Source organism: Trichechus manatus, unplaced genomic scaffold, assembly GCF_000243295.1.
Source record: "Trichechus manatus latirostris isolate Lorelei unplaced genomic scaffold, TriManLat1.0 scaffold00038, whole genome shotgun sequence".
NCBI classification, from domain to species: domain Eukaryota; kingdom Metazoa; phylum Chordata; class Mammalia; order Sirenia; family Trichechidae; genus Trichechus; species Trichechus manatus.
In genome coordinates, this window is record NW_004443974.1 from 14,412,257 (window position 1) to 14,428,261 (window position 16,005).

Sequence of the window (16,005 nt, forward strand, 5' to 3'; positions counted from 1 at the left end):
AATTGTGCTGCTATTCTCACTTTAGATGAAGGCTTACAGAACAAAATAGTTTCTCATTTAACAGTTAGTACACGTGTTGCCCTATGACAATGGTTAACAACCTCACAACACATCAACACTATCCTTACTCAACCTTGGGTTCCGTATCACCAGCTTCCCTGTCCCCTGCTGCCTTCTGGCCCTTGTCCCTGGACTGCTGTACCTCATTAGTCCCGTTTGGTTTTATGGAGCTGTCCACTCCCCGGCTGAATGGTGAACCTCGGAAGTGACTTCACCACGGAGCTAAAAGGGTGTCTGGGGGCCATAGTCTGGTCTTTTTTTGTGAGTTAGAATTTTGTTCTACATTTTTCTCCAGCTCTACCTAGGACCCTCTGTTGTGATCCCTGTCAGAGCAGTCAGTGGTGGTAGCCGGGCACCATCTAGTTGTACTGGACTCAGTCTGGTGGAGGCCTGGTATCTGTGGTCCATTAGTCCTTTGGACTGATCTTTCCCTTGTATCTTGTTTTCTTCATTCTCCCATGCTTCCGAAGGGGTGAGACCAGTGGAGTATCTTAGATGGCTGCTCACAGGTTTTTAAGACCCCAGACACTACTCACCAAGGTAGAATGTAGAACATTGTAAACTGTGTTATGCCAATTGAGCTAGACGTTCCCCGAGAACATTAGAACCAGGAATTTTTGTTCATTTTATTCACTGCTCCATTCTCAGAAACCTAGAGCAGCGCTCAAGAAGTACTTGTTGAATAAATGAACTTGTCTTTTTTCACTTATTATCTTATGGACATTTAAAAAATGTAAGTATATAAGGTCCCACTTCATCCTTTGTAGCCCCTACAATAACACTCCATTTTAGGGAGGATACAGAACTTATAAAAATCATTCTTTTGTTGAGGGATATTTATAGTGCACTTACATTGTTTGATTTTTAGTGATTATAAACAAGGCCGCTGTGAGTATCCTTGTATATGTATCTTCGTGCACCAGTTCTGATATTTCTGTGGGGTAGATTCCTAGGCAGAGAATTACTTTAAATGGAAGGTACCAAATAACCCTCTGTAAAGGTTTTATCAGTTTACACTCTTACCAGTCGTGTAGGAGAATGTTCAGAGTGTTCATTTATTTACTCACATACTTCATAACACAGCACATTATAAGTCTTAACATCTGTCAACCTGATAGGAGAAAAAGTGATATCTCATTTTAAGTTGATTATTGGTGATATTCAGGATCTCAGTCTGTTTATTAGTCTTCTGCTTGTCTTTTAATTTTAGGTTTTCCCTATAAACCAGAAATCTTAGGATACTTACTTCAGTAAGAATTTACTTCTCAGTGTGTATATATTCTAAAATTGCTGATAAGGTATTTGGTTACATTTTTTACAACCTGTCATTATTCTCATTCATTCCGTTCTGGTTGTACCAATTCCACTACTCTAGCTTCCCTGCCCTCTTTTCTTCTCATTTTTGCTTTAGAGTAATTTTTGACCATTTGGTCTCTTATAGAAGATTTTTCTTAAAGAAGCTTATTACTCAGGGGTGTTACTCTATTTTATGAGCCAGTCTGTTACTTAGCTAAAAGGTGACCTCAAGGGATAGTTTCAGTTTAAGATTTAAAGCATATCTCAGGGTGATAGTCTTGGGGGGTCCTCTAGTCTCAACCAGTCCAGTAAGTCTGGACATTTTAAGAAATTGAATTCTGTTCCACATTTCTTTCCCATTCTTTAAGGATCCACCTATTGTGGCCGTGGTCAGAACAGTCGGTAGTAGTAGGAAGGCACCATCTAGTTCTTCTGGTCTCAGAGTAGATGAGGCCATGATTCCTGTCAGCTGTTAGTCCTGTAGACTACTTTCTTCTTTGAATCTTGAGTCTCCTTCTTTTTCTTTTGCTGCAGATGAGTAGAGACCAGTAGTTGTATCTTAGATGGTCACTCGGAAGCTTTTAATACCCCAGACACTGTACCACATTGGGATGTAGAACCTACAATTTATGAACTATATTATGCTAATTTCCTGTGTTTCCCCATGAGAGTATGGTCATAAGTTTTCAAACCCAGAAAATTAATTTTGTGAGGTGTTTGGTTATGTCTGAGAAGTATCCAGACCTATGTCCCCTATGTGGTTTATTGTATATATGGATATGCATGCATGCACACACATACCTGCATGTATATATGCCTGAAGATACTTCTATCTGTGCACACACATATGTACCAGCATATTCATACTTATATGCTTACATGCCTGTATACATATTTGTATAACCACACACATTTTTTTGGTTGTTGTTGGTGTTATTGCAAAATTTTGTTTGTCATATCCTTTACCAAAGACCTCCTTTTCTCTTGTGAACTTCTTAGTGATGTTGTCTACGTTGGTCAAGCTGTGTGCACTTCATTTGATGCTACCTTTCCCATCACCAAAAATAACAAGTGCCTACTATCTTGGGAGCTTCCCCCTCCCCATCCCTGGTAACCACCAGTGAGCATTGGTGTCTATATACAGGCAGTCCCTGGGTTACAAACGAGATCTGTTTCTAAGTCTGTCTTTAAGTTGAATTTGTGTGTAAGTCAGAACAGGTACGTGAGGTTCTTATTTACTGTCAGTTAGTCAAATGTTTGTATTAGTATATGTATTTTTTACCTTTCTATGCATATAAAACACTTAAGAACACCTCCAGACTGCATAATGTTTTCATGAATGTCACAAAGTAGTGCATGCATTTGTTATTACGAACCATTGTATTTAACTCAAATTTTTAATATAATAAGCTTTATGGCAGTCCGTTCTTAAGTACGAGTTGTCTGTAAGTCAGATGTTCATAACCTGGGGATTGCCTGTCATATATCTATTGTTGTCTTCTTATAAAAATGTGATACAATATTTGTTCTTTTGTGATTGACTTATTTCCTCAGCATAATGTCCTCCAGATTCATCCACGTTATATTTCGAGGACTCATCATTATTCTTTATGGGTGCGTAGTATTCCATTGTGTGTATGTACCACATTTTATTTATCCATTCATCCACTGATGAACACTTAGATTGTTTCCATCTTTTTGCTATTGTGACGAATGCTGCAATGAACATACATATGCATATGTCTATTCGTGTCATTGCTATTCAATGGCGAGGGAATGTACCTAGGAGTGAGATTGCTGGATTGCAAGGTACTTCTCTTTCTAGGTTTTTGAGGATGCACCATACCATTTTCTATAGTGGTTGTACCATTTTACAATTCCACCAGCAGCGAATGAGGGTTGTTTGGTTAAGAATTTTGATAGTCTTAAAGTGAAGTTTTAGTTTCACAAAACAGTTTATTGAAAATAAGAGCAAACCTTTTAGAATAATTGTTTACTCTCCTGTAAGTCTAGTTACTGCTGATGCTCCATTTTTTCTAATGAGATCCTCCAGGATAAATTAAGTGTACATTAATTTAGACTGTTTTGTCATCATCAAACTAATTCTTGTTTCCTTGTTTGGATTAGTACTTGTTAGTTTGTAATTGTGTTAAACGTCAATTGTATTTCCATTGGTTTCAAATAATATAAGTCTGCTAAGAAAGCCAGGAAAAATGACATACATGTTTTTAGACCCAACCCTATAAATGCATGTCTGGGAACAGTACTTCATTTTGTTTATGTTCCTGTAACCTTAATTTCTCATGGATGGACAATCTTGTTTAAGTAATTTGACCAGCAGCTTACTATAATTAAGAATATACTATGTTATTGTGATTATGTTTTTAAAAAAGAGCTTTTATCAGAGATCAAACACTAAAATATTGATAGGATGTCTGGGATTTGCTTCTAAACAATTAAGAGTGAGGGTGGGTGGAGTATAGAAGGAGAAAATTGACCATAAGTTGATGGTTTGAAATTTTCTATAATAAAGTTTTAAAAAATAGTTATATATTTATTTGTTTGTAAAAGGTATGAGGTAGTTAAAAGCACAGGTTTGGAGTTTAAACAGACTTGAGTTTGAATACTGGCTCTGCCACCTACCAGCCTTAATAGTGTTAAATAAGTTTTACCACCCCAAGCCTCAGTTTCCTCATCTGTAAAATGGACATAGTAACACCTGGCTTGTAGGGTTATAATGAGAATGAATGATGATATATAAAGCTCTTACACACTAACTAAAGTTAAGTGCTTGCAGTCTCTGAAATTCTTGGGGGAAATAGACAAACACAATTGCTGTGTTGGTGCTAATGGAAATGATAGGGTGGTTGTTGAAAATGTAATTAAATCTTCATTGCTTGTGTCTGGTATTGTCATACTCACCCTACTTTGGCAACTCCTTGCCTCTGCCTCATTTTTCTGTCACCTTGCATCAGGAGAATGAAGTAGGGCTGCGCCTGATACCACTACCCCTTCGAGGAGAGTATCTGGAGGCAGTGATGTGAGTGCTGAGGTTTCTGCCCCCCTCCCCAGATGCTGTCTGAAGCATCCAGTGCAGGCCTTGCAGAGTGAACCTGGCTTAGACTACCCAGATCTCTGGCTTCCTCATGGTGAAAGGAAAGGTTTCTTTGTTCCGGGACAGTCAGGGCTGGCTGTTGGAGTTTTTCAGACTCATTATGTCTGGGAGTGAATATTTTTCACTTCTTGGACCTCAGCCCTTAATGGTGTTCTGTGAATATTGGTTTATTTGCATTAAGTTGAATAAATAAAGTTGAATGAGTAATTAAAACGTATAACCTTTCTAGTCTTTTTTAGCCTTGAGATTTCTGTATCTCTGTGGTTTATATAGCGAGGTATCATTTATGAAGTCATTTCCACACATTAATCTTATTTGATGTGTTGACATGATAGCTTAAAATGGAGGTGGGTTAGGTAAGGTTTCCTGCAGATAATACAGACAAATGGTAATACTTTCTTGGAGCCCTGGTGGTGCAGTAGTTAAGAGCTATAGCGAGCTACATCTGCTAGGCAAAAATGTCAGCAATTCGAATCCACCAGCTGCTTCTGGGAAACCCTCTGGGGGCAGTTCTGCTGTGTCGTATAGGGTTGTTGTGAGTCAGAATCAACTCGATGGCACTGGGTTTTGTTGTTGTTTTCTTTTCTTTTTAAATAACATTTGATTTTTTCTAATTATGAGTTAATACATGACCATTGTTAGAAATTCAGAAAATACAGAAAAATATACAGGAAAAAAAAGTCACCCAGAATTTTAATATTTTGGTGAATTTCTTTGAAGTCTTTTATGAATAAATAAACATATGTATGTATGCATGCATGTAAATATATACCTTTTAATTATTTTTTACAAACATGAATCTTACTGTATATAGTTTGAATTCTACTCTTTGCATTTAATATTACATCATGATTACTTTCCCATACTAGAGATAATTGTGTAAAAATGGCTTTCAAATCAGATCTTTGCTCAAATCCTAGCTTTATCACTTATATTGCATGGCCTTGGGTATTCATTTCCTTACCATGAGGATACACTACTGTTAAGCGCATTGGGCTGAGTGAAGATTAGAGATCATAAGTAAAGCGCTTGGCACATAACCTGGTTCTTAGTAAGCACTGAAAACTGGGTGTTGTTATTCTTGTTAAATATAGTCTTCAAAAACATGTTTTTAATGGCATTGTAAGAAAGGCCTGGTGATCTACTTCCAAAAAATTAGCTGTGGAAAGCCCTATGGAACACAGTTCTACTCTGACACACACATGGGGTTGCCATGAGTCAAAATCAAATCAATGTAACTGATTTGGTTTTTTAATTATCAAATGAAATTATGATGAAAAGGTGAGAAAACAGTAAAGGAATGTACTGCTTATGTGAAAAAAACTACGTTAAGGTATAATTAAAACATTGTCCAAAAGAAAAACAACCTAGAAAACATACATTGTGGTGGACTAAATGAGTATAAAAAGTATTTAGCTGACTTCCATTCTGCTACAGAACATCTAAATGCTGAATGAATAGAGAGCAAGCATACTTTCAAAATTTAAATTTTATTGAAATATATGTATACCAAAAATTACTCATTATATCCCACCCCATCTGGAGCAAAGGAGAATGAAGAAAACCAAAGACACAAGGGAAAGATTAGCCAAAGGACTAATGGACCAAAACTACCACAGCCTCCACCAGACTGAGTCCAGCACAACTAGGTGGTGCCCAGCTACCACCACCAACTACTCTGACAGGGATTACAATAGAGGGTCCTGGACAGAGCTGGAGAAAAATATAGAACAAAATTCAAACCCACAAAAAAAGACCAGACTTACTGGTCTGACTGAGACTGGAGAAACCCTGAGAGTATGGCCCCTGGACACCCATTTAACTCAGTACTGAAGTCATTCCTGAGGTTCACCCTTGAGCCGAAGATTAGACAGGCCAATAAAACAAATTATAATACACATAGCTGAACTACCTATACGAGACTAAATGGGCACACCAGCCTAGGGGCAAGGACGAGAAGGCAGGAGAGGACAGGAAAGCTGGATGAATGGAAATGGGGAACCCAAGATCGAAAAGAGGAAGAGTGTTGACACGTTACAGGGTTGGCAACCAGTGTCACAAAACAGTGTATTAATTGTTTAATGAGAAACTGATTTGCTCTGTAAACCTTCATCTAAAGCACATACACAAAAATCTTATTATAAGAGTACAACTCAATGAATTTCCTCATTATAAACAAACTTGTGCAACCAGCGATAAATAATGTTACCTACACTTTAAGACTCCTTAAGGCTTTCCACCTGCCCCCAGCCAAGTGACTGGGAAGTCCCTCTCTCCCTCCCAAGAGTAATCACCGTCCTAACTTCTGTCACCATAGATTGTTTTCCCCTGCATTTTAATTTGATATACTTATGGTGAATATGGAGTACATGGGTGGTGCAAACTGTTAACATGCTCAACTGCTAACCGAAAGGTTGGAGGTTCGAGTCTACCTAGAGGTACCTGGGAAGAAAGATCTGGCAGTTTACTTCCCAAAAAGCAGCTGTTGAAAACCCTAGAGAGCACAGCACAGTCCTGCTCTGACACATACGAGGTCACCATGAGTAATTGACAGCAACTGGTTTGGTTTTATTATGATTATGGCTTGTTTCACTCAGCATTTGTCTGTGAGACTCATGGATGTTGTTTTATGTTATGAGAGTTTGCTCATTCTTTTGCTGTTTCTCTGCAGCCCTTCTCAGCTGGGGGTTCTGCCAGAGAATTAAGTTCTGATGTCCTAAGGTATCCATTGTATGTAGCTGAATTAAGTTCTCTTGTATGCATCTAAGATGTAGTAGCTATGTCATCCTTGGAAAACTGAAAAAATAGTCATTCAGATAATTTCTGTAGGGCTGACTCTCACAGAATCCTGAGAAAGGCTGTAAGCCTTAGCCTTTCTGGTTTTTACCATCTAGCAGCTCTTCAATGCCTTCCAATGGAAGAATTCTGTTATCTGATTTTTCTAGTTCTCTGTGGGAATGCTGGTTTGCTGCAAGCTACTCCATCCTACTGGGGAGTGGAAGTCTATCACACATGCTTAAATGCATAGCTGAGCATCTAAGAAAATAAGGGAAACACCCAAGAGCCAAAAAAAGGGAAGAAGGAACTGAAACCCCAGTGGTAAAAGAACTAGGGAGCCAGGGCTGCTTGGAGGCTTTGCAGAAACCAGTATCCTAGAGCCTTGAATTTTTAACAGCTGCTGAGGGGGAACAGGAATCAAAACCTTAGACCCAAGCAGGAAGGGGAGTTGGAACTGAGTCCCCATTTTCTTCAGCAACTCTAGGACTCTCAAAGAGCTGTATTCCTTGAATCAAAGAGTAGGCTAGGAAATAAACTCTCCTAATGGCAATAAAACATGTGTTTTAGCTTTATGTGTTGTATATTTGTGAGTGGGGTACCATTTATGATGTTTCTGCTGAAGATCTAATCTACAGGCCTTTCTTTTCACAAGCCTTTGGTGTTTGCATTTAGACTACCTTTGATGTCCAGGAGATCCCAAATTTAGAAATAAAAAATTACCACACACACAAAGATAGACGCTATTGTGAAAGTCAGCAGAAACAATGAAGAGCAGTATTAGACCCCCAGAGCATCTCAGTATATTGTAAAAAAGCTATATTTAAAATGAAAAAAAAACAAAGAATAGAATTAAGAGATAATGAGCAATATGAATATAGATGCAAAAATCATCAATGAAGTACTAGCAAACTGAATCCAAAAGCATATTAAAAAGATTATATACCATGATCAAGTGGGGTTTATCCCAGGAATGCAAGGGTGGTTCAACATTAGAAAATCAATCAATGTAATACAACACATTAATGGAACTAAAGAAAAGAACCACATTATCATCTCAGTCGAGGCAGAAAAGGTATTTGACAAAATCTAACACCCTTTCATGATTAAAACACTCAACAAGCTAGGAATAAAAGGGAAATTCCTCGATATGATGAGGGGCATTTATGAAAAACCTGCAAGTAACACCATACTCAATGAAGAAAGACTTGAGAGCTTTCCCCTTAAAATTAGGAACAAGACAAGGATGCTCACTCTCACCACTGCTGTTCAGTATTGTCCTGGAAGTCCTAGCCAGAGCAATTAGGCAAGAAAAAGAGGGGTGGGGGGAAGTATCTAAATTGGGAAGGAAGAAGTAAAACTGTCTTTTTTCTCAGTGGCATAATCCTATGTATAGAAAACCTCAAAGAATCCACAAGAAAGCTAATAGAGCTTATAAATGAATTCAGTGGAGTGGCAGGATCCAGGGTCATACACAAAAATCAGTTGGGCTTCTATTCATCAGCAGTGAGCATTCTGAGAAGGAAATTAAGGAAATAATTCCATTTTCACTAACATCTAAAACAATAAAATGCCTCAGAATAAATTTAACCAGAAAAGTGAAAGACTTGTACACTGAAAACTATAAAACATTGCTGAAAGAAATTAAAGAAGACCTAAATAAATGGCAGGATATTCCATGTTCATAGATGGGAGGACTTAATGTTGTTAATATGTTGACACTACCCAAAGCAATTTATGGATTCAACACAGTCCCCACCAAAATTTCCACAGCCACCTTTTGCAGAAATGGAAAAGCCAATCCTCAAATTTATATGGACTGCAAAAGACACTGAATAGCAAAAGCAATCCTGAGAAAGCAGAACAAAGTAGGAGAATTTTCACACTTCTCAATTTCAAAACATACTATAAAGCTACAGTAATGAAAACAGTGTGGAACTGGTATGACGATAGCCATATAGACCAATGGAATAGAATTGAGGGTCAAGAAATTAACCCATACATTATGGTCAGTTTATTTTCCACAAGCAGAAAAATGAAGCTAGGCACATACCTCACACCATATATGAAAATTAACTCAAATTGGATCAGCGACGTAAATTTAAAAATTAAAACCATAAAACTCTTAGAAGAAAACATAGGATAATGCTTCATGGTCTAGTTTTTGAGAATGGATCCTTAGATATGACACCAGAAGCATAAGCAACAAAAGACAATAAATGGGACCTCACAAAAATTAAAAATTTTTGCACATCAAGGGGCTTTATCAACAAAGTGATTAGGCATCCTGCAGATTGGGAGAAAATTTTTGTGAAGAATACTGGATTAAGTTTTAATATCCAGAATATATAAAGAACTCCTACAAATTAAGAACAGAAAGACAACCCAATCAAAAAAATTGGCAAAGGACTTGAATAGGCATTTCACCAAAGAAGATATACAAATGACTGACAAGCAGAGAGATGCTCAATATCATTACTTATTAGGGAAATGCAAATCAAAACCACAGTGAGATACCACTTCACCCCTACTAGGATGGCTGTGATTTTAAAAAAAGAAAACAGGTGTTGGCAAGGATATGAAGAAATTTGATCCCTTATCCATTGTTGGTGGGATTGTAAAATGGTGCATCCGCTGTGGAAAACAGTTTGGCTGTTCCTCAAAAAATTAAACACAGAATTACCATGTTGTTGTTGTTAATTGTCGCTGAGTTGATTTCAACTCATGGTGACCCCATGTGTGCAGAGTAAAACTGCTCCATCCCATATGACCCAGCAATTCCATTCCTAGGTATATACCCAAAAGAATTTGGAAGCAGGAACACAGTTACTTGTGCACCAGTGTTCTTTGCAGCACTGTTCACAGTAGTCAAAAGGTAGAAACAACCTGTGTCCACTAAAGTGTTGAAATGGCATATATTTTGTTATATATATTTTTTATCACAAAACACACACACATATACAAAAATAATGAGCAAGAAACAAACGGTAGCAAAAATGACTGTAGATTTGAGGAAAAACCAAATGCAAGTTTTAGAAAAGTATTTAGCATAGTGCTTCACAGTTGTTAGCTGCTGCCTATTTAATAACTGTTAGCTTATTGCAAACTTAATGAAATACTCTAATTAGGCAAATCTCAACATAAAACAGTGATTTTACATAATATGTCTTTGTAGAATTCCAGTTTTAGAAGTATTTGCTAATATTACTGTTCCATTGGCCTTGAAATTTATTGACCTTAGTTGAGATTGGAATTACAATTTTGAAATTTTAGGTAGGTGGAATGGGTGTTGGCCTGTGTGATACAGTTTCAGCAATCCTCAGAATTGTCCTACGTCCAAAAGATCTTGTCTCCACCTGCCTAGTTCGTGGGATTCGTTCTGTATAAACCTTTGTTCCCTGAAAATCCATCATATATTACATAATTTTTAGGTATAAATGAACCTTTTTAAAATTTTTTTTCTAATTTGTTGTTGTTGAGACTATACACAGCAAAACATACACCAATTCATCCGTTTCTACATGTACAATTCAGCGACATTGATTACATTCTTTGAGTTGTGTGACCATTCTTAGTCTCCTTTTCTGAGTTGTTCCTCCCCTATTAACATAAACTCACTGCCCCCTAAAGTTCCTAAATAAACCTTTTTTAAAAAAATTGATTTATAGATTAGAAAATCAGTGTACAGGTATTGCTCTTCGTCCTCAAATAGGAGGAGCCAGGTTCACAAAAACTGATAAGAAGGTTTATAGAAATAAGTGTATTCTTGGAGTAGCTTTGGCCACTCCTCTCTCCCTTCCCAGACATGTTTTGAGTGCTTACTGGATGCCAGGTGTTGTAATGAGCAAGAAGGATGCGAGGATGACTAAAATATGGTCCCTTCTTCCCTGAAACTCACATTCACATTGCCTTCAGGACGTGTACAAGTGCATTGGAATGGATTGAATCCATTGTGTCCTTCCTTTTGCAAAGCTGTTAATATCTTATGGATTTTTTTTTTTAGTCTTTTTCAGCTTTTGGAGAAAGATAAGGTACCACAGGTATGTATATTATTTAGCGTATGGAAACATTGACTGGCTAGTGGGAAACTAGATACCGTAGTTTTTCAAGCAAATGAATACATTAATCAAAGTTAGCTTCTGCATATTACTAATTCCACCACTGCAAATCTTTTTAGGATGATGTGCGGCATAAGGTTCATCTGAACACTTTTGGATTCTTCAAGCATGGGTACATGGTGGTTAATGTCACTAGCCTCTCAGTAAATAAGCCTGAAGGAGCCACAGACAAGGATCCAACTGTAAGTATCTTTTAATGAGACTGAGGGGGTTTCCCTTTTCTGTTGATTGAATGAAAGCTTTACTCCCTATACTTTAAAGTATCAGAATATGGAGAAAATTAAACTTGTGAGTACCAGATTATATATCAGGCATCAAATAGTTTTATTTTAACACTGAAGTTGTAATTGTTGAATAATTCCAGTAGTTAGTGATTTTACTTGAGCAGGAATCACCTTCTTAACAAAATGAATGCTAAGAAAACTGAGAGAAAGCCAGGCCAAAAAAATCACCTTTTCTGCTCTTTGAGCAAGAAAAGTATGGACACCAGGGCATTGTGTGACTACTTACTCTACTCTTCTTACACTCTCTTAGATTGGATTCAGCCTAGACCGTACAAAGAATGATGGATTTTCTTCTTATTTGGTAAGTATTAAGTGCCTGACCTGATCACTCTTCAGTTTAGCCCAAGAGACTGAGTGGGAACAACTTGCTTCTTTCAGTGCCGTTTTCTTGAGGTGGTGACTGCTTTGGCTGTCAAGCATTTCTAAGCACCCACAGTTTTGTTTACTGTTTGGAATGGAGATTGCACTGCTTACTTGCCTTGTTATTGAACACTTTTTCTTCTTGTTCTAATGTTAATGAATAAGATGTTGTACAATTGGTTCTTCCCTTCTCAGGATGAAGATGTCAATTACTGTATTTTAAGGAAACAATCTGTTTCTGTCACTCTTCTAATCTTAAATATCTCCAGAAGAGAGTAAGTAATTCTAACATTCTTTCATTTCAATTCTAAAGTTAGGGGGAATTTAGTAGTTTAGCTAGCATTTATTGTCTGCCGTGTGCCATGTACTGGGCTGGGTGCTAGAGATTAAAAACAAGATGAGGAAGACAGAGATTATAAATTCACCTTGAGGAGACTATAAATTGTCAGGGGAGACAGAACACCAATACAAATGATCATGGCAAAGTAGGGAAGTAGTAGGGAAGAAGCACCAATTCACTGTGGAAGGGAAGGCTTCAGATAAGTGTTATCCTAAGCAGCCTTCTAATGAACAGGCATTGTCAAATGAATAAGAAAGGGAGTGGATTTTATTAACAGGGAACAGTATATACAAAGGTAGAGTGGCATGAAATAGCATAGTGTGTTCAATAAACTGAGTTAATTATTGATAGAATAAAGTTGAAAGGAATCATGGTAAGAAACAAGACTGGGTCCAAATAATGGGACAGTCTTATACCGGTGTAAGGACCATGGGCTTTTTTGGTAGTTTGGGAACTTGATGGCCTTGGCCTGAGTCTGGCCCTCAGCTCTAGCATGGTGATTAAGAGTGTAGACTTAGGCTGCAGGCCAAGTTTGAAGATTGCCTCTGCCACTCAACCAGCTGTATGACTGGGCCTCAAGGTCCTTACCTTCATAATAATAATACTTGCCTCATAAGATTGTTGGAGGATTTCTGACAATTCAGTCTTTTTAAAACATTTGAACTTAAATGACTGATAATAGAGTTTTGTGTTTTCAAGTTCAGCACATTTCCATGTGGTCACTTCACAGGTCCACCGGCTGTGTTTTTTTTACGGGGAGTTTTCGAAGGATCAATCTAAAGCTAGGGATGGCACATGCTCAGACTTGTTCTTAAGATAGACCACTGACAGCCTAGGTAGGACAGGATGGATTTCAGATGAATAGGATTGGAGGTGGAAAGACTAATTAGGAAGCTTCTAAATATTTAAAAAAAAAAAAAAAAAACTTGCCACAAAACCTCTGTAGGCGATAACTCTAAATATTCTTCATGATAACCTCTGTTTACATTCAAGAAAATTACTCTGCAAGTGTTTTGTGTCAGTTAGGATGCTTTTGACAGCAAGTAACAGAAGACTTGACTGAGACTGGCTTAAATAGTGAAAACATTGATTGTCTTACCTACTGAAAGTCTAGAGTTGGGGCTGATGGGCTTCAGGTGAGAGACAGATGAGCAGCAGTTTGATGATATTAGGGACTCAGGTGCTTTTCATCTCTCTGCTGCCATCCTCAGGCTGGTTTCCCTAGCCATCACCAGATGGCTTTACTTCATTGTTCACGTCCAACCAACCAAGGGAGAGGAGAGCCTCTTGCCTAGCTCCAGTCAGGGTCTAGAAGTGCATCCCTTCAACTTGAATGTGCCAGCTTATGTCATGTGTCCACTCAGGGATTGAAACTGTCACCAGCCCAGATACATATATAAGCGAAATTGAAGTCTGTTAAGAAAGGGGATATTAGGCAGGGAACTAATAGTGCCCTGTGCCCCTCTCATGCTCCCACAGACTTCACTTCAACATCTTATTGGGTTTTTTACCTTTTGTTCTTTTTCCCTTGTGTAATAATTTGTTGACTATATTAAGTATATGTAGGGGAGAAATATGTACAGCAGAATAGTGTGGTTGCCAAGAGCTTCAGTGTTAAAGGGTGAGACTCCCTGGGTTCTAGCCCTGCTACTTCCTAGCTTGGTGCCCTTAGGCAAGTCATTTAACCCTTCTGAGCTTCAGTTGCATTATCTATAAAATATAGGTAATAGAATCTATGTTGTAATATTGTAAGGACTACATGAAATGATGTATTTAGAGCTTGACACAATGCCTAGCACACATCACTTAATAAATGACCATAAGCACTGCTCTAAAGTTTTTTTCTTTTCTTTTATTTCATTGTAGAGTAAGAGTAAAGTCTCCACCAGAAGCTGGTACCCAGTTACCAAAGATTGTCTTCAGCAAGGATGAGAAAGTCCTTGATCAGAGCCAGGAGCCTAGTGGTAACCCTGTTTCAGCAGGCAACCAGACTCAGAAAAATGAAGGTAAACTGTAAGGTTGAAACTATCATTTTTTCACTTCCCTGCTTTGTAGATCCTTTTTTGTTACTAAGTAAAAACATACTTAATCCGCTATGGTCTTAGCATTACTTTATTTTGGAGGTTATACAAAAAAATATATTACCACTGTTACGGATTGTATTGTGTCCCCCAAAATATGTGTCTACTTGGCTAGGTCATGGTTCCCAGTGTTGTGTGGTTGTCCTCCATTTTGTGATCTGATATAGTTTTCCTATGTGATATAAATCCTAATTTCTGCCTGTGGTTAATGAGGCAAGATTAGGTTATATTAAAGAGGATTAGGGTGGGAATCAACAACCTTACTCAAGTAACATTCCTGATACATGTAAAGGGCATTTCCCTGGGGTGTGGCCTGCATCACCTTTTATCTTACAAGAGATAAAAGGAGAGAGAAGCAAGCAGAAAGATAGGGACCTCATGCCACCAAGAATGAAGAACCAGAAGGGGAGCGTGTCCTTTGGACTTAGGGTCCCTGCACTGAGAAGCTCCTAGATAATAGATGACAAGGACCTTCCTCCAGAGCTGACAGAGAAAGCCATCACCAGGAGCTGGCACCCTGAATTTGGACTTCTAGCCTCCTAGACTATGGGGGAATAAATTTCTCTTTGTTAAAGCCATCGACTTGTGGTATTTCAGTTTCTAGCAGCACTAGATAACTAAGACAACCACTGAAAAAGAATGTGGAAAATATAGAAAAAAGAACAGTCAGTTCTCTTCACTCACAGTGTTAGAATTTTGGTAATTTGTTTCCTTCCAGTCTTGTTTCTGAAGTCTAGAGCATTTGCTTTTTAAAATTCATAGTCATGTTTATAATTTTATATGCATCCCTGTTCACTTAACTGTAAACGTGTTTCATACTTATACAATATCCCATTAAATGGATACCATCCTTAAGGAGATACATTTCATTTTTATTCTATTATGAATATTGTGGCATTGGACTTGTTTATTCGTAGACTTTTTTTGTATATATAACTCTCTTTAGAGTGGGTTCCCAGAATTGTAATTTCTGTTTCAAAGGCTATAAATACTTTTGAGAATCTTGGTACATATTTTCAAATTCTTTTCCAAATGATTTGTGTTAATTTAGACTTCTATCAGAGATATATAGGAGTGGTGCCCACATCACCATGTCCTATCCAATACTGGGTATTTTCTTTTTAAAGAAATACTAAATTGAAATGCAAAAAAGGTATTAATTGTTTTTGGTTCTATTATTATTTCCTCTTTTCTTATTACGAGGCTGTACTTTTTTTCCATATGTTGATCAACCAGTTTATATATATTTCCTCTTTTATTAACTGTTAGGTTCTTCTAATGATTTATATGAGCTCTTTAGATAGTTTACTTTTTATTGTATTGCTTATACATTTTCTTCTCGGTTTGTCAAAACTTAGTCCAAATTAAAAGACATACAGAAATAATAAATTTGTTTGATGGTGTAATCTCAATGTTGGTGCACCATCTCCTTCTTGTCCAGTTCCTCTGCTCACATAACCATTCCCTGGGCAAAAAATGTTCTTTTTTTCTTTTTTATTCTGAAACTCTCTCCCTTCCTGCAGGGAGCTTGAAATCCTGTCTTCCCCATGAAGAGTATCTTAAGTAAAAATAAGGC

At 37.5% G+C, this 16,005-nt stretch overlaps 1 protein-coding gene across 1 annotated transcript in view; it reads left to right on the top strand.

Moving 5' to 3' along the window:
* GPR107 (G protein-coupled receptor 107) overlaps positions 1-16,005 on the top strand; it is a 109,078-nt gene that overhangs the window by 32,343 nt on the left and 60,730 nt on the right. The window contains exons 2-5 of the mRNA XM_004375758.2: positions 11,424-11,546; positions 11,899-11,949; positions 12,204-12,283; positions 14,215-14,354. Of these exons, the coding sequence (XP_004375815.1) occupies positions 11,424-11,546; positions 11,899-11,949; positions 12,204-12,283; positions 14,215-14,354 (394 nt within the window). The remainder of the gene's footprint in view (positions 1-11,423; positions 11,547-11,898; positions 11,950-12,203; positions 12,284-14,214; positions 14,355-16,005) is intronic.